The 26218-nt window shown below is 39.8% G+C and overlaps 1 protein-coding gene across 5 annotated transcripts in view; it reads right to left on the minus strand.

Annotated features, from left to right (window-relative positions):
• ULK4 (unc-51 like kinase 4) overlaps positions 1 to 26218 on the minus strand; it is a 511677-nt gene that overhangs the window by 270000 nt on the left and 215459 nt on the right. For 4 of the 5 annotated variants that reach the window (XM_060180360.1, XM_007517784.3, XM_060180362.1 and 1 more), the window contains one exon: positions 24733 to 24781. In XM_060180360.1, the coding sequence (XP_060036343.1) occupies positions 24733 to 24781 (49 nt within the window). Of the gene's footprint in view, positions 1 to 24732; positions 24782 to 25118; positions 25436 to 26218 lie in introns of those variants that run through there. The other variant, XM_060180363.1, reaches the window with a different exon arrangement.

A 26218-nucleotide genomic window follows, 5' to 3' on the forward strand; every position in this document is an offset into this window, starting at 1 on the left:
GAGCCAGACAGATCTGTACCTAAGCTTCACACATATAAAAGGTTTATGTGTGCAACTGAATACACACACACACACACACACACACAAAATCGAAGAACTTGATAAAACACACAGGAATTAACTTGTTGAGTATTCATAATTTTGAGTAATCTGCTCAGCTGATACTCTTTGGTATCTCAATAAAGAGTATATTGTTTTGGCCAGGCAGTGGTGCACTGGGTTAAGCGTATATAGTATGAAATGCAAGACCAGTGCAAGGATCCCCGCTCCCCACCTGCACAAGGACCAGATCAAGGATCCCGGTTCGAGCCCTGTCTCCCCACCTGCAGGGGAGTCGCTTCACAGGCGGTGAAGCAGGTCTGCAGGTGTCTGTCTTTCTCTCCCCCTCTCTATCTCCTCTCTTCTCTCCATTTCTCTCTGTCTTATCCAACAACAATGACATCAATAAGCACAACAGTAATAACTACAACAATAAAACAAGGGCAACAAAAGGGAATAAATAAACATTAAAAAATAAAAAAAATAACCACAATTTCCTGTTATAATAACCATGAGGGGGCACTGTCCCCTGGAGTTTCATAAGGAACAGGACAGTGTTTTTTGTTATTTTGTACTGAAATAACATTTCATTATGACACGATGTCAATCCTAGGTATGCATCCCTATATGACACCATGTGTATGTGTATATACGTTTTCCTGTGCTCGCTAGTTTGAAACACAGAGCTAGTTTCTATGTAAAAGTCTCCCAGCTCTGCCTATGGTTTTCTTTTACAGACGACTCAGCTGTGAATACGCCTGAAGGGAAAGGGACTGCCAGCCGGCGCCTATCTCAGAGTCTTCAGAGCCTCTGTAGATGAGCAATAGCGCTGAGTCCCAGTTTTGTTTCAACGCTAGCATCGAACTTCTTTTGTAGGAATGTACTCTGGAAAATGGCACCTATGGGTGTTAAGAGACGGGGTCAGGAAGAGGATGTCTGTAGCTCTCAGATACTGGCATCAAATAGCAGAATGTAAGAAAAACATATTATTAGCTATTTTTGTTTTTTAATGGAACTCACAGGCTCTAGTGTGCTCCTCAGAGATGCCTCGGAGTTGCAGTGTGGCAGGGAGCCTAAATGAGGTCTCAGGGAAGATAATGGACCTTTAATGATGGAAATAGTAAGAAAATTAAATCTAATCATGTTCCATTAAGCATACTCTTAGCTCCCAATTTTACTAAATTATTTTATCATGATTTTTCCTTCTGTCTATTGAAATAACCTTTTACAGCAATTTGATTTGCAAGCATAAATAAGTCTCATTTATTTCCTACTGTGCAACCCTGTGGGATTAATAAGAGGAGATGGATCATCTAAAATTCTGCCCGCTCCACAATCAGGAAGTAACTGTTCAGAGAGAGGGACATTTTGTTTTATATTTATACCTTTTTTATACCTTTATTTATACCTTTGTTTTATATTTATTTTAAATATATTTATATTTATATATTGCACTCTAATTAGAGCCTTGCTCAATAGTAACATAGCCCCTGCTAGAGGCACCAACTTCAGCCAGGCAGCTCTCTCTGCACCAGCCTTGGAAGGGAGACATAGGTGTCCTCAAACTCTCTACAGACCCTCACCTCCTTGGCCCTCGGCCTCCTGCAAGTCCTCCTCCCCTCCCCTTTGATGGCCTTGAGTCATGGGTGGATGCTTCTGATACTGAGCCCCACTGCTGAACAGTTTGATTCCAGCCAGGGTGCACCTGCCACCTTATAGGTCTTGTAAATAACCATGCAACTTGTCAAGGGGCAGAAATAAACACATGGAATGCAGCAGTGGGGTGGGAGAGTTTGTTCCTTCTGGTCTCTGCAAAGGACCAAAGTGCCTGCCAGAATAGGCGGGTGGGGGTTTAAACTATCTCTCCACAGCATGTTTACTTCCCTAAAGCGTCACAGTGAGAAAGCTATGAAGCTTCACTGGAACCACAACTGGCTAATTAAATGAATCTCTGGGCCAAATCCTGATTGACATTATTAAGAATTAAAGAACTAAGAGGAAAAGCTCCTATTTATAAGGATAATACCTATGTTAGAAGAGTTTAGGAGAATCTTCTGCAATGACCAGATACATATACCTGCCAATTTTCTACTTTAGCTTTGTACTAAGATCCGAAGAAAAAAAAAAATGAAAAAGGTAAAATTTTGTAAGTATAAACTTACAGAACAATTTTAAACAGACATTATGGGGTTTCGTAAATGTGTAATTATTATTAACATACTGGACTCAGTAACAGCAATAAATCTTACAAATCAAGAAATCTACACAGAAATATACTAACAGAGGACTATCCTCACTATAGATATAATTTCAGCTCGAAGCCTTACAGAGACAGAACAGTTTAAGTATATGCACAGAGCTCATGAAAATTCACTATAGCAATTTCCCCCAAAGGGAAGTTCATTCAATGCACTAGGAACTAACACTAACAGAAACTAGCATTATAAATAAACAAGTCCTTCTTAAATGCTATTTTATAACTGTTAAGGTAATACAAACTAAAACTGAACAGTTTTCTAAAAACAAAGCACACTGGAATTTATGGAAAAAATGCAACATATTTAAGAAAAAATAGATAAATACGAGAGCACTTTAAATAAATGATATATGAAAAAATTAATCAATGGTATATACTCAATTTGCAGGTGCTAAATAAAGTCATGAAAATAACATAAAAATGTTAAAAGGAGAATTGAATGAATTAGGAGAGTTTGCACACTAGTAAGTCAAAGTAATAGGTCACATAAGCCAATACTATTTCCCTTTATAAGACAAGATCGGAAAGTACAAGGTGGTATTTTTACAGATAGGAGAAAGCTATAGAAGAAGCATGGAGGCACAGGGATACTAAAAGCAGAGAACCTAGTCACGGTAGACAGATGCTTCCAACCAGCTGCCACTTGGGGGTGTTTGCTGGTCCTGGATGATGGCTAAACGTTCGGCTCAGTGTATTGAGAAGATCTGCACTTGAGGAATGAGAGGTTGTATGGAGGGAAATGATGATTGCCCTCAATGTAGGCTGACATTGGTTGGGACTGCCCCACTCTCCGGAGGGAGACTGGGTCAATTAGGTTGCCACTCGAGGAAGACGGGTCGGTCCTGCAGTGAGTGCAGCTGAGAATGTTCTTAGTTATGACCACAGAATGCGAGCTCAGCCCTGCAGGGATAGAGGCTACACAGGCTCCTGTGCTGAATATGGGCCCCAGATCAGATCAAAGGGGTTTACAGTTAACAGTATTTATATACTTTTATCATGAATGGGAGCTACTCTCTGCCCTGAACCAGCTTCCTAGTCCTGTTTTATACTCTGTTTCTAATTCTATTTCCTATTCTGATGCCATCTCCTTTAGCCCACCTGCATGCTAGCTGTCAGGCTCAGGCAAAAATTAGTAAAGTCATGAGCCCTTTGGAATAGACCTAAAGTAGACCCACTAGCTTTTACCAAAAAGGAAACCCCAAATTTCTTCTGCTATATTCTTACTTTTAGGTTCCTGATTAGGGAACAATTTGTTCTGCTTTATATCTTAATGCTTTTCAGCCACCAAGTTGCACATGCTACCATGACACAAAGCTGACTTCCCTAGGCCAAGAACCTCACCAATGTGTCCTGGAGCCCCACCTCCCCAGAACCCTGCCCCACTAGGGAAAGACAGAAACAGGCTGGGAGTATGGGTGAACCTGCTTACACCCATGATCAGTGGGGAAGCAATTATAGAAGCCACACCTTCCACCTTGACCATAGGTCCATGCTCCCAGAGAGATAAAGAACAGAAAAGCTTCCAAAGGAGGGGATGGGATGCAGAACTCTGGTGGTGGGAATTGTGTGGAATTGTACCACTCTTCTCCTATGGTCTTGTTGATCATTATTAAATCAATTTTAAAAAAACAAATATGAAAGAGTGGTCCTGGAGGTGACGCAGTGGCTAAGGCACTGGACTCTCGGGCATGAGGTCCTGTGTTCAATCCCCAGCAGCATATACCAGAGTGATGTCTGGTTCTTTCTCTCGCTCTCCTATCTGAAAACCAAGGGGTCTCAAATACAAAAGCTGAAATTCCCCCCAAAATCTGATGGGCTGTGCAGCTGCATAAGGTTGAGGGAATTAAAAGCAAAGACTACAGAAGACTGAGTACGATCACCCACCGCCAGCGGTATTAAGAAGCAATGACCCTCTCAAGTAAGCCACATTTGCTAAGTGTGTTAACACTACAGTCTCTTATATTTGATGAAGACCTGACACACTGAGTCCTGTAGGGAATGCCCTAGTGTGAAAGAGTGATTCCTCACAGCCCTGTCAAAGTCTGTACATAAGTCCTTATAATAAAGTCAGTGCTTATGAAATCCATAACAAGCCTTAATACAGAAGGCCTAGGTTTCACTTTTACATAAATTTGTTGGCTAAAAAATTCAAGTATGGGAGTCAGGCGGTAGCACACTGGGTTAAGTGCAGGTGGCACAAAGCGCAAGGACCAGCATAAGGATCCCGGTACGAGCTCCAAGCTCCCCCACCTGTAGGGGAGTCGCTTCACAGGCGATGAAACAGGTCTGCAGGTGTCTATCTTTCTCTCCCCCTCTCATCTTCCCCTCCTCTCTCCATTCCTTTCTGTCCTATCAGTAACAATAACAATAACTACAATAAAAAACAAGGGCAACAAAAGGGAAAAATAAATATAAAAAATTGTTAAGAAAATTAAAGTACTAGACAACTTGAAGAACAATGAGGAGAAAATTAAAGAACTTTTGAATGGCACTTTCACTAGAATAGAGGTTAAATTAATCAAGCAGACAAGGAATCTTGGAGGGTGTGTGTGTGTGTGTGCGTGTGCGCGTGTGCATGTGCATGTGTGTGTGTGTGTGCGCACACGCACGCATGTGCAGCTGCCAAACGAATATCAAAGACCAAAATCTTTCATTATGTAGATATGACTTTAATGCAAGACTCTGTCTAAACTAAACATAAACACAGCTAATATTTCTATGGCAAACTAAGAAAATATTTTGACCCTAAGAGACAAAGTTCATAAATGTAACATGTAAAGAGCGCTTAAAATCACTCAAAAGCATCAACTATGTGTCTAGAAAAATAGGTAAAGGGACTGAGCAGCAGAAGAATACAGGAAGTTTCTAGGAGCTGCTCAAAAGAACACTGTATTGGTATTTAGAGAACTGGAGATTGAGAACTCCCCTCAAAGAGGCGGATTTATATTATGTCTGAGTATACATTTCTAATAGCTGCTGGCATGAATATAGGACATAAGATTATTTCACAGACTATTCAAAGACTATAAATTGAAGTTCCTTTTCTGAACTTCATTAAGCAATGAAATCTAAAAATCATCCCAAGTTAAATCACAGGCATGAAGACATGGCTGTTAATGCTTTTAATCATATGTAGCCAAAAATGATATTCATTGGTTCAACAAAAATATCTAAACAGAAATATTAAAAGATATGGGAGTCGGGCGGTAGCGCAGTGGGTTAAGTGCAGGTGGCGAGAAACACAAGGACCAGTGTAAGGATCCCGGTTCGAGCCCCCAACTCCCCACCTGCAGGGGGTTCGCTTCACAAGCTGTGAAGCAGGTCTGCAGGTGTCTGTCTTTCTCTCCCGCTCTGTCTTCCCCTCCTCTCTCCATTTCTCTCTGTCCTATCCAGCAACAACAACATCAGTAACAACAATAATAATAATTACAGCAATAGAACAACAAGGGCAACAAAAGGAATAAATAAACATTTTTTAAAATGGGTGAATATTTTAATATATATATTAAAATATATAGAGAAAAATCTGTAAGTCTAGTAGTTAACAAAAATGGTTAGTTAATGTACTCAAACTTTTGAGAAATTAGAAAAAATGAGTACAAAATAAGTGTTCAATGATGACTTAAAAGCAATAAGATGGGAGTCAGGTGGTAGCACAGTGGGTTAAGCGCAGGTGGCGCAAAGTGCAAGGACCAGCAGAAGGATCCCGTTTCGAGCCCCCTGCTCCCCACCTGCAGGAGGGTCGCTTCACAAGCCGTGAAACAGGTGTGCAGGTGTCTATCTTTCTTTCCCCCCTCTCTGTTTTCCCCTCCTCTCTCCATTTCTCTCTGTCCTATGCAACAACAAAAACATCAATAATAACAAGGGCAACAAAAGGGAATAAAGAAATAGTTTTTAAAAAGCAGTGAGACAAAACCATATTAACAAAAAGGGAGATGTTTGTGAAAAACCAATTCAGAAAACAAAACACTATTTGGATGTACGTAAGAATATATGCATGACTCGAAGGTAGTATGACACCGTGCAAACCAAATTCTGACCAGCACTTGGGAAAAGTGATTTCAATTGGACTCCTTCATATTCTAGCATTTAAATTACTTTTTCAAAATGAAAATTTCATGACCCAAACTATGAAGTGGGAAGCAAACGCCACAACAGTTATTCACCCACTGCTCACTCAGCAAACATTTACTCAACCTAACAGGAGATAAACTCACCCAAAGGGCCGGAGCCAGCAGCACTGGATGTAACACACCATCTGACCATCATGAAGTTGACACAATGGTTGACAAGCTAGAATACATATATATGCAGTAAGGACAGCATTAAGAACTGGAATTGGGTGATTTGATGGTGGCTAAGTGAGCACCTTAGGGAAGAAAGGAGGCCTCCAAGAAGAGGCGAACTTTAGACTGCAGCTTGAAGGACCAGTCATGCTGATTCCAGACAAAGGGAGTATCTTGGCGATGCAAAGAGGAAGTCAGCTTGGTGAGCTGAAGAAACAGGGTGTCCGCTGTAGCTACAGTGCTCAGATAAAGGGGTGAGTGGCGAGAGATGCTAGGGATAGGATGACGGGGCCTCTGCAGGTCCTGCGTACAGGTGAGCTGATGCCAGGCCCTACCAGGATTTGCACTGACACAGACAAGTACTTTCTTGTTTGTTTGCCAGGATTTTCCTGCTGGGCCTTAGTACCTGCAGAATTTCACTGCTTCTGTCAAACTCTTTTTGTTTTAGGCAGAGGGCAAAAAAGAAAAAGAAAAGAAAAAAGGAAAAAGGAGAGAGGCAGAAAGCTAAGAAACAGCCCTGCTGTGTCACCCATGAAACTTCCTCTTCTGCATGTAACAGAAGAGGGCTCAAGCCTGGGCCCTGGCCCAGGAAGTCATCTTCTGGCCTCCTAACATTTTCATTCTGAGAAAGTCGAATACGGGGGCTGAGTTGCGGACAGAAACAATGAGGTCAGCCAGACACTAAGAGCATCTTCCAGGTGAGCATCCTCCAGGTGACCATCCTCCAGGTGACGTGCAGTTTTGGCAATCGGCAAAGGAACATGCAGGTGACCTGAAGTCTGTGTCAGAAAGAATTTGATCCCATATTATATTAGAGAACTAGAAAAAGACAGTTTATGGAGACATGGGAAATTAAGAATGAAGCAGCTTGGATGTGTGCGAGGAAGGCAGGCAGTGGGCACAGATCAAACGGCCTACTTGCCTAAGCAGAGCTTGAGGTAACTTCTAAGACACAAAACTGGAATTCAAAGGAAAGATCAAGGTTGGAGATAAAAATTGGGAAGTTTGCAGCATAGAAAGTTTGGTCACATTACAAATGGAAGGGACACTGAGCAGCTCCCATGACTGATGACACACTCAAAGAAATTTCATTGAAAAGAATTGAATTGAGAATTCTTTAAAGATGTGTAGCCAAGTTGAAGAGAGCCAACAAGATCTGGTAAGGCACCCAGAGACCAGCAGCCACCACCACCACCCTTAGTGCAAAGTAACAACGTAAACAGCGGTGTTGCCACAGCCCAGGTGGAGCTGGTGTCAAAGAAGAGGGGTACCCTAAATTGAGTGGTGGCTATAAAGGGGTTCAGCCACACCTAGTACTGCGACTGAGCAGGAAGAGAGAGAAGAGAATGAATACTCTGACCACTTTCTCTTCTTGTCTTCTGCCAGTGTCTCCTACTAGTAGATCCCAATATGAAGCCAGAAGCTTAAGAATCAGGTAGGGAAAAAAGAAAAAAAAAAAGGTGATAGAACTGGTTGGACCGACCTCCTGGAACCCTAAGGAGGGAATGTTGGAGAACTAGAAGAACAGCAGTCACTATAACATGGACACGGTAGGTGGAGACAACAGAGAGGAGGAGGAGTCCCAAAACAGTACTCAGGTTCCTCCTGAGCTCTACAGTTTGAGTAATTATCAAGGAAGACTATGAAGCGATAGTCAGCAATAGGAGGAAAACTGGAAGACATGGCATACAGAAGTCAGGGCTGAAGACTGTCTCTAGAGGTGAGGGTCAGCAAGAGTTTACAAGGAAAAATGAGTTTAGGGAAGCTATGGGAGCCCCCTGGGCTGGCCACCAGGAGCAGTGGATGCACAGAGCTGGCACCAAGCGCCAACAACCCTGGAGGCAATTTAAAAAACATCAGGGACCAGGCAGTGGCGCACCTGGTTAAGTACATACATTACAGTGCACAAGGATGCAGGTTCAAGCCCCTGGTCCCCATCTGCAGGGGAAAAGTTTCATGAGTGGTGAAGCAGGGCTGCAGGTATCTCTCTGTGTCTCTCTCTCTCTAAGTCCCCATCCCCTCTCAATTTCTCTTTGTCTCTATCCAACAATATCATATATATATATATATATATATATATATATATATATATATATATTAAAGTCATATGCTTCATGTCACAAGATGACTATTTATACCGGGCAATACAGGAACAAGATACTGAAGCCCAAACTGGGAGACAAGAAAGAAGAAACAAACTCAAAATTTTAGCTCATAATTTCTTTTTTAAAAATATTTATTTATTCCAGGATCCTTACACCAGTCTTGTACTTTGTGCCATGTGCGCTTATCCCACTGTGTTACCTCCCAGCCCTGGGAATAACTCTTTCTGTCCTAAATTCTACCCCAGGGGTTGGTATATGGTGCCTCCCAGACCCTGCTTAGTTTTTGAAGTCTTCCTGTTGAAGAGAGATGACTGTTAAAATTATGAGCTAAATTTAGGAGTCAGATTGTAGCGTAGCAGGTTAAGTACATGTGGTGCAAAGCACAAAGATCAGTGTAAGGATCCTGGTTTGAGCCCCTGGCTCCCCACCTGCAGGGGAGTTGCTTCACAGGAGATGAAGTAGGTCTGCAGGTTTCTGTCTTTCTTTACTCCTCTCTGTCTTCCCCTCCTCTCTCCATTTCTCTCTTTCCTGTCCAATAATGAGGACAGCAATAACAATAACAATGATAAACAACAAGGGCAACAAAAGGGGAAAAAAATAGCCTCTAGGAACAGTGGATTCATAGTGTAGGCACCGAGCCCCAACAATAACCCTGGAGGCAAAAAATTTAAAAAAAAAATTGTATTCCCTAAGTTGGTATATAATTCAGATTTAATTTTTAAATTAAATTTACAGGTACAATGAGCATCAAAATAAAAACTGATAATACCAAAAGCAAAATAGCCAAAGTCATAATTCCATTAGCTCTTGGCTCTATCTAATATGTGAGAGGCACATAAATGGAAAACCAGCAGAGATTTAAAAGAATTATCAATTTGACCTAATTAACAAGCACAGAACACTCCAACCACTACTGGCAGAATACATATCCTCTATAAGAGCACAAGAAAAAATTACCTAGACAGCCCATGTAACGGGATATAGAAACAAATTTCAAGAACTTGTATTGTTCTCTAATTTCAAGTTAAATTAAAATTGGGTAACATATTTTATAGGTATAAAATGTAGAAGCTAAATGTGACACTTCTAAACAATCCATGAATCAAAAAATAAAAAATAAAAAAGGAAACTAGAAATGATACAGAGTTAAATGAAAATAAAAAACACCCACAATTTTTGAGATAAAACTAGCACAGTGGTAACAGGAAGATTTATACTACTAAGTAGTACTAGAAAAATAGAGATATCACAAATGAAGACCTTAGCTGAGCAAAAAAGGAAACAAGGAAAATAAAAATATGAACAATGAACAGAAATTAAATAAACCAGAGGCGGGGTGGTGGTGGTGGTGGACCTGTTCTTTCAAGTATGAATAAATGATTAAACCTTAAGGCAAGTTATTCAGCAATAAAGGAGAGAGGCTGTTCAGTTTATTTTCCTATTCCGATAAGCAACCCCAGAAACATCAGAACACCACTTGGCACAGGACAGAGACAGGGCTAAAATGAGCAGCTTCATTTTTAATACCTATGGCGACTTATAAAAATATACAAAATTCTTTGAAAGATGTCTGTCAAAAAGAAATAAACTGAATAACCGTATATCCATTAGTGAAAATGAGTATGTTAAACCCAACCAACAAATAAAACTATAGGCATAATTGACTTCACTAGTAAATTTTACTAAAAACTTATGGAGAAAATAATACTTTATAATAGTCTATATTATGAAAAATAATATAGAATAAAATGTTTAAAATAGTATTATATAAAATAATATTATATAAATATTTATATATCATAAAGCTAGAGTAAGGGGAACATCTTCCAGTTCACTATTTGAGGCTAATATTACATTAATAAAAAAATAGAGAAAGATTGCAGGGAAAGAAAACTACAGATCAACACTATTTATAGATGGAATCACAAGAATGAATACAATATCTACTAAATGAAATCTCACATTATGTAAAAGGAATAATACAATACACGCACGTTCACGTTCAACTCAGCTAGCAAGGCTAGTGTCACTCACTAACATCAGCCAGAAGCCTGGGAAAGCAGCTCAGCAATGGAGCTGAGGTTCCGAGTTCCACTCCTGGCCCTGCAAATACCAGGGAGATGTTCGCCTTCTCTCTTACCATATGTCTCATTAATACATTGAAGAAAAAAAAAATAGGGAGTTGGATGGTAGTGTAGCAGGTTAAGTGCATGTGGCACGAAGCGCAAGGACCAGCATAAGGATCCCAGTTTGAGCCCCCGGCTCCCCACCTGCAGGGGAGTCGCTTCACAGGTGGTGAAGCAGGTCTGCAGGTGTCTGTCTTTCTCTCCCCCTCTCTGTCTTCCCCTCCTCTCTCCATTTCTCTCTGTCCTATCCAACAATGACGACATCAATCACTACAACAATAAAACAACAAGGGCAAGAAAAGGGAATAAATAAATAAATATAAAAAACTTTTTAATAAGTAAATAAATAAAGTAACTGAGACTTTTTTTATCAGAGCATTGTTCAGCTCTGCTTTGTGGTGGTCTGGAGAATAGAACCTGGGTCTTCAGAGCCTCAGGCCTGCAATTTGTATACCCATATGCTATCTCACAGACCTTATAGCAGTTTATCATATGAATTTATCATTATGAATTTTTTAAATTTTTTTGCATATAAAATTAATTACATATAAAATTCATAATGGTAAGCGGTCTGAAGGTGTGGGTGTGGGTGTGAGTGTGGAGTAGGGGCCGTTTTGCATAGCTCTCCTCATGGACTGGAAAGAATGGTGAAGAATCACTTGAGGACTCAACAGAGTGCAGCCAGGGTTCCTTTGGGGACTTGTTAGGCCATGCAGCACAGCACAAGCTTGCAGGGGAGCTGGGAGTCAGGCCTGGGACTTTGAAGCCTCAAGCATAAGAATCTCTTTGCATGACCACTATGCTATCTATCCTCTGCCCTGTTTTATCTCTTTGTCACCAGTAAGTTACTAACCTAAAAAAAAAAAAAAAAAAAAAACCTTATAATTAAAAAAAAAAAAACCCTCTGGATCAGGCTCACTCACACAGACCACAAGGAAGATAAATCACAGACAATCCACTGTCAACATAACAAAGCTTTAACAGCCACTGTGCTTCACCTCAGGAATCAAGGAAAAAAAAAAAGCTATTAAGAATTGCAACAGTGAACTCTCTTTTTAAAAAAATTTTAATGTTTTATCTTTATTTATTTAATGGATAGAGACAGCCATAAATTGAGAGGAAGGGGAAGAGAGAGGAGAGACAAAGGAGAGACATCTACAGCCTTGCTTCACTATTTGTGAAGCTTTCTCCCTGCAGGTGGGTACCAGGGGCTTGAACCTGGGTCCTTTTACAGCATGGTGACATGTGCATTCAACCAGGTGTGCCACCACCCGGGCCCCAAGAATGAACTCTTAAGTACCTGATATGAACACAAGTCAATCCAGGTAAGTGTGATCACTGGATTGAAAAGTAGTGACGGAGGGTCTCTCCAGGACTGTAGAAGCTGTCATCAGCAGAAGATGGTACCGTCTTGCAGTTCCAATCATCCACTTCTCTCTTCAATCTGAACAGAAGAGATCATACCTTCCATCTTCCAAAAGCAGCTACAGCTCCACCCATTCCTGAAACACACCGAAGGCTAGAGGCAACCAGCTACAGGGATCCAGGAACCAACAGACCAGAAACCACTGCACACCACATAAAAGCAGCAACACCCCGGAAATTTGTGTAAAAGTCATGACACACCAAATATAATGGGTCAGACCAAAAAAGAAACATTGGAGAAAGAACGAGGACAAAACCCCAGAAAAAAAAATCTCAAACAGAAGCAAATAGGAATGAAGACAACATCCAAACACTAACTGATACAATAATCACAGGAGTGAGAAAAGCTTTTGAGGGTGCTATCATCAGAAATGGACAAATAACAAATGAGACTCTGAAAGAAAGAACTATCTTGAGGTAATTAAGGAGCTGAAAGCTGAAGTAGCTCAGAAGATCCTTCAACCAAGAAGACTTCACAATTATTAACACCTATGCACCCAATGAGGGACCATCTAAGTACATCAAACATCTTCTGAAAGAGCTTATAGCAAAATACCAATACCAGCACAGGAATAGTAAGAGGATTCAACAACACTCTCTCTCAACTTTACAGAACATCTGGAATTAAGCAAACAGGAATGAGGACAACATCCAAACACTAACAGGAGTGAGAAAAGCTTTTGAGAGTGATATCATCAGAAATGGAGAAATAACAAATGAGTGAAGAAGTAGATAAACTATAACTATTGGACATTTTCAGAGTCATTCACCCCAAGAAACTGGGATACACATTCTACTCAAGTCCACATGGGTCATTCTCAAGGATAGACCATATGTTAGGTCACAAAGACAGCATCAGCAAATTCAAGAGCATTGAAATCATCCCAAACACCTTCCCAGACCACAGTGGAATTGAATTAACACTTAACAATAAACAAAAAATGAGTAAAAGTCCCAAAATGTGGAAACTCAACAATATAATACTTAACAACTACTGGGTCAAAGAGGAATGTAAGGAAGAAATCAAAATGTTTCAAGAGTTCAATGAAAATGAAGACACAAGATATCAAAATATTTGGGACACAGCCAAGGCAGTACTGAGAGGGACGTTCATAGCCATACAAGCACACATTAGGAAACAAGAAGAAGATCAAATAAACAGCCTGAGTACACACCTTAAATACTTAGAAGAAGAACAAAGGAACCCTAAAGCAACCAGAAGGACTGAAAAAACTAAAATTAGGGCAGAAATAACATTGAAAACCACAGAGAACAGACAAAAGATAAACAAGGCTAAATGCTGATTCTTTGAAAGAGTAAAATAAATTGGAAAACCCTTAGTAGGACTCTCTGAAAAAAAAAAAGGGAGAAGATGCAAATAAATAGGATTATAAACGAAAGAGGAGATATCACAACAGAAATCCTAAGTATCAGGTTTCTATGAACAACTATATGCCACCAAGCTAGAGAACCTGAAAAAAATGGAAGAGTTCCTAGATTCCTACAAACTTGCAAAATTAAACAAAGAGGAAATAGAAAATATGAAAAGACAATCACATCCAAATAAATTAAAAGTTATCAAAAATCTTCCCAAGAATAAAAGTCCTGGACCAGATAGTTTTACAAATGACAGAAAAACTATTGTATTTTACTGTCATCTGTAATCCATTAATACCTTAATGAAGAAAAAAAAATTTTAAAAGAATTGGCTCATTTCAAGAAAGAAAATAAACTGCAACTCTCACTTATAAAATACCCTCGAGTCAATGCCAATAGATCATAGATCTAAAGGTAAGAGCAAGATTACTATGCCTATAATAGAAAAATATAGAAGCAATTTTGTGCAAGTGATTTTAGCAAGAATTTTGTATTTAGAATAAGAATGTTATTCGAATACAAAAACAGTATTTGGACCATATCAAAATTAACCCTTCAGGTGATTGTATTATCAAATGAAAAGTCAAACCGCCAGTAAAATATTCAAAACACACATAAGACAAAATAATGTAGATATAAAAAATCACTCTTTTAACTCAATAACAAGGAAATATATAATATTTAAATGGGAACACTTTTATAATGATACTTTGCCAGGTAGCAAAACCAGATGGAGAACAAGCCCAATAATGGAAGTCATTAGGGGAATACAAATCGAAACCACAACGCCACTTCCAAAAAATCCATCAGAATGTCTAAAACTGAAAGAATTATCCGGACCAGGTTGTTATGGAGAGTGTGGAGCCATGGCAACCCTTGTGCCTCTCAGAAGAGAATCTGAAATAGCACAGTCACTTTCAAAAATAGTTTCAATTTCTTAAAAGGTGAAACATGGACCTAGCATGTAACCTAGTCACTTCACCCTTAGGTACATTTCCTGTGAGAGATGACAATAGGACAAACACTTGTATATGAATGTTCACAGGAGTAATTGCAATAGCTTCAAAGAGCATCAAGATTTGGAGAGATAAATAAGGCGTGGTATATCCCAACAATAAAAAGAGAAGGAATGCCAAGGTGTATTACAACACTGATGAACTCAAAGTAAATTCACAGTGAAAGGAGCCAGGAATTTTTTTTTTTTTAAATTGCTCACTTATATAAAACTCGTTATGTGCAATCTGCCATGTGCAAAGTAATCGACAGTGACTGAAAGCAAATGACTAGTTGTCTGGGAAACCACAGAGAAAGTCCAATTAATAGTGGGTGGGTGGGTGGGACTTGCGTGCCTGAGGCTCCAGTCTGACACCCAGAGCTGCATGGAAGACAGTGGGACTCTGGCTCCTCTCTCTTGCTCCCTCTGCCTCAGAGGCAACAAATAAAATAAATCTTTATAAAAAGGAATTTTCTAGGATAGGTTCTTGGAGGTGACAGATGACAAAAGGGGGCATGAAGGTGGAGGGGGCGATGAATATGCTTCTTATGTGACTGTAAATAAAAATCATCAAATTACATATTGAAAATATGTGCAGCTTAATGTGTGACAGTCTAAAGAGTAAACAACAGGTCAGTGATAAAGGCTGCGCTCAAGTCTCCATAATGATAAATTGGCACTCAGCGTGCTGTGGAGTGGCTGAGTGATGGGGAAAAGGAAGTCTGGTGAAGAGAAAAGCTAGGTGTTTACTCATTCCTATGAAATAAGTATTTGGGAGCGAAGATTTAAGATGTTGGGGCCAGGCAGTGGAGCACTTGGTTGAGCGCACACATTACCGTGTGCAAGGACCCAGGTTCAAGCCCCTGGTCCCCACCTGCAGGTGGTGAAGCAGGGCTGCAGGTGTCTCTCTCCTTCCCTCTCAATTTCTGGCTGTCTCTATCCAATAAATAAATAAAGATAAAGACAATAAAAATTTTTTTGAAAGAAGTGATTTCAAAAAGAAAAGATTTAAGATGTAATCATTAAACCATAAATGTATAGAATAAAAGATGAAAATATATAATCTTGCCAAGAAGGTCTTTCATACATATACAGAAAAACATAGAAGTTATACACTAAAAATATTGATACTTTTGACTCTGACGTGAAGATGTAAAGGTCAAAACAGAAATAAATGACTGGGTGGGGGCAGACAGCATAATAGTTATGCAAAGACTCTCATTCCTGAAGTTCCAAAGTCCTAGGTTCAATCCCCGTACCACCATAAGCCAGAGTTGAGCAGTGTGCTCTGGTAAAGAAGAAAGAAAGAAAAGAAAGAGAGAGAGAAATGAAAGAAAGAAAGAAAGAAAGAAAGAAAGAAAGAAAGAAAGGAAGGAAGGAAGGAAGGAAGGAAGAAAGAAAGAAAGAAAGAAAGAAAGAAAGAAAGAAAGAAAGAAAGAAAGAAAGAGAGAGAAAGGAAATGTGGTAATATAGTAATAATGTGAATGTGGCAAATCAGACATATATATTTTTTTCTTTTTTTTTTTTTTTTTTCTTTACCAGAGCACTGCTCAGCTCTGGTTTATGGTAGTGTAGGGGATTGAACCTGGGACTTTGGAGCCTTTTCCCCATCACTGAGTCACTTCACAGCACGCTTAGTGTCAGCTTATCATTATGGTGACTTGAACGCAGTCTTTATCATTGATGTGTTGAGAGTCACTTTGCATAACCATTATGCTTTCTTCTCCTACCCAGATACTGTTTTATACTACTGCCATGTGGAAAATTACAATATTAAGCTGAAATAAAATATTAAAGTATAAAAAATGTATATAGCTTGGTCTGACAAATCAACTCTCAAAAACAAATGAAAACTCATCCTGATGTGCAAATGTAATCTCTTCAGTGTTGCTCACATCAGCAGTTGCTCTCTCTCTCTCTCCCCCTCTGTGTGTGTGTGTATGCCCATGTGTGTCTCTCTGTGTGTGTATTCCTGAAAAAAGGTAGGCTCTGAGTGAAGTAACAACAAAATAAAACTGAAACAGATATAATGTAAGTAGAAAAACACTAGGATTATGTATTAAACTGTCCGTTGTGATATTATGGAAGAAGACATCTCTGTTTGAAGTCTTTCTCTACATGTATGACTTTTGTTACCAACAAAGCAAACCTACAAATCCTAAATAGTAACCCATCTTTATTGGCTTTTCACCAGCCTTTTTTCAGCCTGGTAGTTCTAATAAATCCAAAATGCAATGTCACTTGAGAATTTAAAAAAAAACCTCTCCTTTCTCTATCATAAATTTTAGTGTGTCAGATTACCTGATTCAGTCTCAAAAATCTTTCACAGATCGGAGTAAGAGCATCAATTGTGACTATTCTTGCTTATTCTAGGAAACAAAAGCAAAGAGCATCAAAAGAAAAATGCTAATAATGAATACCTGCCTTAGTTAACCAAAAGGAGTAGCTTTTTCTAGCATTTCCTTTTTGGAAGGAGCTGGAGAGGTTTGGGGTCCTGAAACAGAATGGTGTAAAAAGGACCCAACTTGGGGGTGACAGCATTTTATTCCTTGGGAAATAAATTAATTAATGCCCCAAGATTTATCTCCTCTGCCATTTATCTAAGCTGTCCCCTTGGAAAGAAGGAAGGAATATTGAGGAATGTTATCTGCTTCCTCAAACTAATTCCCAGAACCTAGAGCCGAACTAGAAATGAGCAAGATAAGCAAACAAAATATTCCAATTGCTTGGAAGAAGCTACGCTGGACATGTGTCCTTTGAGTGATCAAAGATATTGTAAACTTAATTTTAGCATTTTTAAGGAGGACAATATGTAGTTTTTACCTTAATAAAATCCATCATGGTTAAAAGTTGTTATTTATTTTTGGATAGAGATAAAATTTGAAAGGTAAGAAGGAAATAGAGAGGGAGAGAGAGAGACCTGTAGCTCTGCCTTACTGCTTGTGAAGCTTTCTCCTAGTAGGCAGAGACTGGGGGCCTGAGGCCAAGTTCTTAAGCATGCATGCTCGACCAGGAGAACCATGACCTAGCCCCCCACCTCAATCCATCATTTTTAAATGAATTTGATGTATTACATATTATTGTTTTTCCTTTTTAGATTTTATTTATTTATTATTGGATAGATTTCATTAATTTATTATTGGATTTAATTTATTTACTATTGGATATATTTAATTGATTTATTATTGGGTAGAGACAGTAGTAGTGACAAAACTGTATCGGTAAGACATACGTCGTCATGTAAAACAATGTCAACATGATAAATGAATTCATTTAAAAATTTCATTTCTGACAGAATTTTGTATTTAGAATAAGAATGTTATTCGAATACAAAAACAGTATTTGGACCATATTAAAATTAACCCTTCAGGTGATTGTATTATCAAATGAAAAGTCAAACCGCCAGTAAAATATTCAAAACACACATAAGACAAAATAATGTAGATATAAAAAATAACTCTTTTAACTCAATAACAAGGAAATATATAATATTTAAATGGGAACACTTTTATAATGAGAGTGGTGGGGGGAAGATACAAAAGGAGAGAGACACCTGCAGCCCTGCTTCACCACTCATGAAGCTTCCCCCCTGCAGATGGGGACCAGGGGCTAGAACCCAGGTCCTTGTGCACTGTAAGTGTGTGCTTAACCAGGTGCACCACCACCTGGTCCCAAAGCAGGTGATTATTTTCCCCAAATTTACTAACAGAAGTTTATTTTGCTTAGCCTACACTCTATTTGTTTAGCTACATGGTATCAGTCAGATTGAAATTAACTGGCCAGCTGCTTCCTGGGCAAATTCTGTTCATTCAGTCCAATACCAATGGATAGGTTCTTAGCTTCAAGAGCGATGTTCTGCAAATACAAATTGTATAGCATGAACCACATACAGGTTCATGCAAACCCATTCACCCCACCCCTCATCAAAAAAGAAGAAACGCAAAGTACAAATTGTAATGGCAGTACCTCAGCAGTGTGCAAAGTGATCTTTGTATATAGCAGAGAGTTAGCTGTTAGGTAACTCTCATCATCACTGCAGATATCCATGGGGACTGAGGAATCAGACCCACACTTTGCAGCCATGTACTCTTACACAAAGAGTAAATATTCTCTGTACATCTTTGAAAGTGTCCTCCTAAGTCAAGCATTTTGAAATTTCAATCAAATCTTGTTTTCAATTTCAGAAACCCATGCCCACAAGCATAAAACTTGGAATGAAACTGTCATTTTAGCACAGTGCAAGAATCAGTTCACATTAGATGGTTTGCAACTAGGATGGAAAAAAAAAAAGTAAGTTTAAGAGGCTGGTGAATGCACAGCACTGAAAATGCTATTGAATGTGATGTGCTACACTGACTATGTCCATGCCTCAGTGACTCAATCCTCTAAGTTCCAAAAGTTCGTAAAGCGACTCTTCGGGGGCCAGGTGGTAGCACCGTGGGTTAAGCACACATGGTGAGAAGCCCAAGGACAGTTTGAGCCCCGCTCCCCACAGGCGGGAGGGGGCACTTCACAGGTGGTGAAGCAGGTCTGCAGGTGTCTGTCTTTCTCCCTCTTTGTCTTCCCCTCCTCTCTCCATTTCTCTCTGTCCTATCCAACAACAACCATAAACAACAAGGGCAACAAAAGAAAAAAACAGCCTCCAGGAACAGTGGATTCATAGTGCAGGCACTGAGAAATAAAATAAAATAAAATAAAGAGAGAAAGAAAGAAAAGAAACTCTTCTAAAGATACACTTGACTTGAAAGGTTTACTAAAGTTTACTTCAGCTGTTATCTTTGAGAACTGCTAAAACAACATTGTCAAGCTAGAGTGCTGCTAATTCCACTTTTATTGTTAACATTTGCCACTGAAATTGCTCTTTGATTGTTTGTTTTGGAGCAGACTCGTAAAATATCATGACAACAGTATTTTGGCACATATTGGAAAAATCTGCCATGAATAAAGATCTTTATAATAAAGTACAGTTTGTCTATACTGCTCAGCATTAAGATGATTTACTAGAGTAGACAAAGACATAAACCACTGAAATCAAATGAAGAGAGATTACAGTTATAGCAAACTTCAAAAGATAATCTATCCAAATTCATACTCCAGACACTTTTAAAAGCAACTCTGAGCACTGGGAAGTAGCCAAGGGCAATAAAGAATGCCTTCCTCCCAGGTCACCCATCAAGCCTACGGTCTACGGTCAAATCGTCAGGTACTCCCAATGGCTCATAATCCTTGGTGACTTGCATTCACTAGACAGATCCAGGCTGCCTTAGACCTGGAAGTTTGTGTGGAAACTTCTGGTTAGCTTAATCCAAAGCATCCTTCATGTCCTCTGCTTCCTTGTCTTGTCTTGTCTGCTCCCCTTGGGGGGGGGGGTTTGCTTTATTCTTCAGTTTCGTTTTTCAACATTAAGATAAAAAGTACTGTCAGAGGCCAGGCAATGGCACACACACCCAGTTAAGCACACACAGTACTAGGCAAGGGACCCACTCAAGGATCTGGATTCGAGCCCCTACTCCCCACCTGCAGGGGGGAAGCTTCACAAGCAGGGAAGCAGGTCTGCAGGTGTCTTATCTTTCTATCTCCCCTTCCTCTCTCAATTTCTCTCTGTTCTATCCAACCAAATGGCTGCCATGAGCAATGGATTTGTAGTGCTGGTACAGAGCCCCAGCAATAACCCTGGGGACCAAAAAAAAAAAAAAAAAAAAAGATAAAAAACGCTGAAACAGACAAACAATGTCATGAAAAGGTCGGCAAGGATCATCATCTGAATTAAATGTTGCTGTCTTTTTTTTTTGGGGGGGTGGCTAGAATCTTTTTGAAAATCATTTTTTGGGGGCAGTCAGTGGCTTACAAAACAGCTGTTGACAGATGGGTACAATGTCTCACCTTCCCTCAACAAGTATCTGCAAAACGCTCACACCCCCGTAGAGGTCCCTCCAACACTGTGCACCAGAAAAGACCCTCACTACCACCCCAACCACCAGCAAACCTCTCTTTGTCCTCCCTCCCAGAGTCCTTTGTTTTGGAGCAATATTTTCTTTCTTTCTTTTTTTTTTATTTCTTTACTGGGGGTTAATCATTTATAGATGACAGTAAACTACAATAGTTTGTCTGTGTGTAACATTACCCAGTTTTCCACATAACAACACAACCCCCACTAGGTCCTCCTCTGCCATCCTGTTCCAGGACCTGAACCCTCCCCCCACCCCACCCCAGAGTCTTTGACTTTGGTGCAATACACCAACTCCAGTCCTGGTTCTGCATTGTGTTTTCCCTTATGATCTTGTTTTTATATTTTTGCCTGTGAGTGAGATCTTCCCATATTCATCCTTCTGTTTCTGACTTATCTCACTTAATCTGACTCCTTTCAAGTTCCATTCAAGATGCGCTGAAAATGGTGAAGTCACCATTTTTAATAGCTGAGTAGTATTCCATTGTACATCTAGACCACAACCTAACTCAGCCACTCATCTGTTGTTGGACACCTGGGTTGCTTCCAGGTGTGGGCTATTACAAATTATACTGCTATGAACACAGGTATACACAGATCTTTTTGGATGGGTGTGTTGGGTTCCTCCAGATATATCCCCAGGAGAGGAATTGCAGGATCACAGGGTAGGTCCATTTCTAGCCTTCTGAGAGTTCTTCAGACTGTGGAGCAATGTTTTCTATTTCCTTCTTTCTTTTTCTCTTTCCTTCCTTCCTTCCTCCCTCCCTCCCTCCCTTCCTTCCTTCCTTCCTTCTTTCTATTTTTTATGGATGGCTAGAAGACAGATACAGTATAAAAGGCCCTATATAATCTTTTCACTGCCCCATTTGCATCAAATCATTGTATAAGCTATGATAAATGCAATATATATATCATTAGGTCCTAAAACTTAGGTATCAAACCTAATGGAAATATATAGAGTTTCCTTGATCTAAAATCCTCCAAATCGAAGATGTATTAACATTTTATCAATAAGAAAAATATGTTGTTAACTAAACTATAACATGTTTTTTTATTACTTAGAATTCTGATTTTTTTTATTCAATGAGCTATTTTAGACTTATTCAGACATGTTTTATATCACATTGGGGATGTGTAGGGGGAAAAAAAAGAAAAGTGACATAAATTGGTTAAGGCTTAATGACAAAACTGGTGAACTGACTGAAAGGAATTGTAAACTTCCACTGATTTGAAATGTCCATGCCAGTAGCAGAAATGTTAACATCCAGGGGAAACTATGAATCATAGGATCAATAAAATACTCTATTATGTCTAGCTTGATGACAACAGTTTAGAAAGGACAAGGTAATATTGGATAGAATGACTGCTACAATGGCATTTCACTGATTAAAAAGTGTATTCAGACTGAGAAAATTAAGACTATTCAGCTCAAAAGACCAAAGTGAAATGCTATTCAAAGACACCAAAGTCCTGTTCCCAAATCAGTGATTTCCAAATTTTTTATATGTCTATCCAACAGCAAGACTTCTTTTTAAAACAATACTATGCTGGGGGCAAGGCAGTAAGTAGTGCCACAGGTTAAGCACACATGGCGCAAAATGCAAGAACCAGCATAAGGATCCAGGTTCGAGGCCCCAGTTTTCCCCACCCTGCAGGGAAGTCGCTTCACAGGCAGTGGAGCAGGTCTGCAGGTGTCTATCTTTCTCTCCTCCTCTCTGTCTTCCCCTCCCCCCTTGGTTTCTCTCTGTTCTTTACAATAACAGCAACAATAACAACAGTAACAAAAAGGGCAACAAAATGGGGGGGGAGGGATGGCCTCCTGGAGCAGTGGATTTGTAGTGTAGCCACCAAGTCCCAGTGATAACCCTGAAGGCAAAAAATAAAACAAACAAACAAACAAACCCAAACCCCAATACCCTGCAATCAAGGTGTGTGGTTAGAGAGGGGATTGTTTCAGACATGCCTGTATGGCCAGAGCTATAGAAGGACAGGAATCCTGGCCTAGAAAGGAGATGTCACCTTTACTCACTGCCTACAGCAGCTATAGCACAAAGACATGGGTCCATCCTGACACTGATCATTTAAACAGTAGCTGCAGTTTACAAAATGTGAAGCCTTGAAAGGTGCTCGTTACACAAAGATTAATCAAGTATGGGGAGGGGGTTACTAGAAGAAATTCTCAATGTGGTGTTTAGACCTTGAAAGGGATATCAAAGTCCAGAGTGAAAACTCTTTGTATCAACAGTCAAAGAAGCCGTATTGACCTTAACAGGTCAAAACCATTCTGCCATGGGAGGGGTGCTCAACTATATCTGCCCACGAAGGTCTTAACTCTTTTTTTTTTTTTATTTATAAAATGGAAATATTGACAAGACCATAGAAATAAGAGGGGTATATAATTCCACACAGTTCCCACCCCCAGAAATCCATACCTAGTCCACTCCCTTGACAGCTTTCCTATTCTGAAGTTCTTACTCTACAGCCCGAGAGTGGCGCCTGCAATGACAACCTCTTTTCAGGTGAAAGTCAAATGTGGCTAAGTTTACACAGTTTTGTTCCTGCTGGGTGCTCAACTATGAAGCCAAGCCAGGCCAGAAATGTACTTCACCCACTGCCCTTCAAAGCAAATCCAATTCCCCAACAAACTAATACCTCATATATACTCTACTGAAAGTGGGGCGGCACGCAAAACATTCAGCAGAGGCAAAATTCCTCTAGGGGCAGGTCATTCTCTCCATGTTTCCCCATCTTTTTAATACTTGGTTTGACCCAGAGCACTGTTCAGTTCTGGCTTGTGGTGGTGTGGGGGACTGAACCTGGGACTTTGAAACCTCAGCCAGGAAAGTTTTCTGCATAACCATTGTACTCCCTCCCCCACCCTTTCATCTTTTTCTTGATTTCTGCTCCAAATACTGCCTCTAAAATCTCCTCATACCTGTGCTTGGCTGGTGACACAACCAGCAAAAATGACAAGTCATCACATGTGAGGACCCAGGATTCATCAGAAGAGTGACAAAACTGTATCGGTAAGACATACGTCGTCATGTAAAACAATGTCAACATGATAAATGAATTCATTTAAAAATTTCATTTCGTTTTTTAAAATTTTTTATATTTATTAATTTTCCCTTCTGTTGCCCCTTGTTTTGCATTGTTGTAGTTATTATTGTTATTGTTATTGATGTTGTTGTTGTTGGATAGGATAGAGAGAAATGGAGAGAGGAGGGGAAGACAGAGAGGGGGAGAGAAAGACAGATACCTGCAGACCTGCTTCACTGCCTGTGAAGTGACTCCCCTGCAGGTGGGGAGCCAGGGGCTCAAACCAGGATCCTTACGCTGGTTCTTGCACTTTGCGCCACATGTGCTTAGCCTGCTGTGCTACCGCCCAACTCCCTCATTTTTTTTTTTTTTTGGATATAGAGAGTAAGAAATTGAGAGGGAAAGGGGAGATAGAGAAAGATAAAGAGACACCTGCAGCCCTACTGCACCAACCCTGTAGTTTTCCTCTTGCAGGTGGGGACTGAGGGCTTGAACCTGGTAAGGGCACAGTGACACTACATATAGTGCCATGTTCCTGCAGCCATGTGCATCACTACGCAGCTTTAATTGATTCATATTTTTAAAGGACAATAGAGGACGGGTTTTAGCAGATACTTTTCAATTAACTTGCATTTTGTGGATAGAAAAAAAAACAGTGTTACAAGAGCTATGTGATTCTGTATTCTGAGGAAGACAACTTTCTACCCATAAGAATCAAACTGGTGACCCGGTGCCCAGTTTGAGGGCTTCATACTGAATAATGGAGAATTTATTACAGTGATGATGATAATTTAGAAAGAGACAGCCGGTGGGAGAGAGTGAAACCATAGCACCCATCCTTCCTTCCATACTGTGGGAACATAGCATGAGCCCGGGTTGTGTGCATGGAGAAAGGATCTCTTCAAGATTAGATAACACAATGCTTAGCTCAGTAGAAATAAAAAAGCACGGCGTTTGTGGAATGAGGATGATTTCATCAATGGACATGAGTTTTGGACAAGGAAACTGAGTCCCAATATGGAGGACAAAGAAAATCCTCTGGGGAGAGTTAGGGTTAGAACCCAGCCATAAAACACAGTCAGAATTTCAACAACTAATACATTCACTTTAAATTCAGGTACACATTTCTTTTCTTACCAGAATTACTTCAAAAATGAGTGGGATCAGTTTGCTTTCTTCTACAAGTCTGTCAAAAAGAAGAGATAACCGGACGTCAAGTCACTCATTTCAAACTACGGTTCAATATCGTGTACAGTGGCCCCCCCATGTTTAATTGTTTAAATTCCATGACCAAGAAATCGTATAATTAATGGTTCATTTTCAATCCAGCCAAGGACATCTATTAAATGCAAGAAATATGGGAGTTCTTTGCAAGTGACTATCAGATTAGAGCTTCTTGGTTTAAAACAAGTAAAAATCTCAAGCTGATATTTAGGAAGGTAAAGATTAATTACGATTCACAATTATTTGAAAGATTATCAAAACAGGCGACATGGACTGAAATAATGCAACCAGCCAAGCTGCACAGGTAAATTACGAGCATGCCACACACATGGCACACCTTTCATACAGGCCCCATTAGCTCGCTTCTCAGCACTCAGAAAGAAATATACAGTGGGTTTTAATGACCTCATATATTACAAAAGAAGGCACCAATCACCCAAAAAAAAAAATCCTGACACTTTTCCTTATCAAATCTAATTATAAATCGCCATCAATGACAAGAGAATTTTTTCAAGCAATTTAGGGAAAAATAGTCTCAAGTCAAAGGTGAATTGTTACTAAGAACAATACTCCAATCTCAGGATGCTCCTTCAGTTTAGGGGTAGTTGACTTCTTCCTGTAAAAAACCAAGTGATAAACTTTAGGTTTGTGGGTCACAGTCTTCACAGCAGCTACTTAACTCTGTCACCACAGTGTAAAAGCAGACATAAATAATTCAAATACATGAACAGGCGTGGCTGTATTCCAATACAATTGTATTTATGAAAGTAGGCAACCTTGGCCCACAAGGTATAGCTTGCTGGTTCCTATCTCAGCTTATAAAATTACTCCTTAAATTTAATTAGAATTTATTTGGTATGATGATACCAACATTGTAGGTATATATTTTGCCTATTTCATAGAAAACTTCAGGTAGATAGAAAGGGAGCTTATTATCTAGTTTCTCTAGAGTCTATGTCTATAATAATACACTGATAAAGAGAAGCACATGGGTTAAAAAAATTAAGAATCAGGAGTCGGGTGGTAGCGCAGCAGGTTACATGCAGGTGGTGCAAAGCACAAGGACCGGTGTGAGCATCCCGGTTCAAACCCCCAGCTCCCCACCTGCAGGAGAGTCGCTTCACAGGCGGTGAAGCAGGTCTGCAGGTGTCTGTCTTTCTCTCCCCCTCTGTCTTCCCCTCCTCTCTCCATTTCTCTCTGTCCTATCCAACAACAATAACTACAACAATAAAACAAGGGCAACAAAAGGAAATAAATATTTTTAAAAACAAGTAAAAAAACTTAAGAATCACAGTAAGTAGAAAAATACATGGCGGTAGCACAGCAGGTTGAGTGCACACGGCACAAAGTGCAAGGACTGGTGTAAGGGTCCCAGTTCGAGCCTGCAGGGGGGGGGTCA

This window comes from Erinaceus europaeus, chromosome 21 (genome assembly GCF_950295315.1).
Source record: "Erinaceus europaeus chromosome 21, mEriEur2.1, whole genome shotgun sequence".
NCBI classification, from domain to species: domain Eukaryota; kingdom Metazoa; phylum Chordata; class Mammalia; order Eulipotyphla; family Erinaceidae; genus Erinaceus; species Erinaceus europaeus.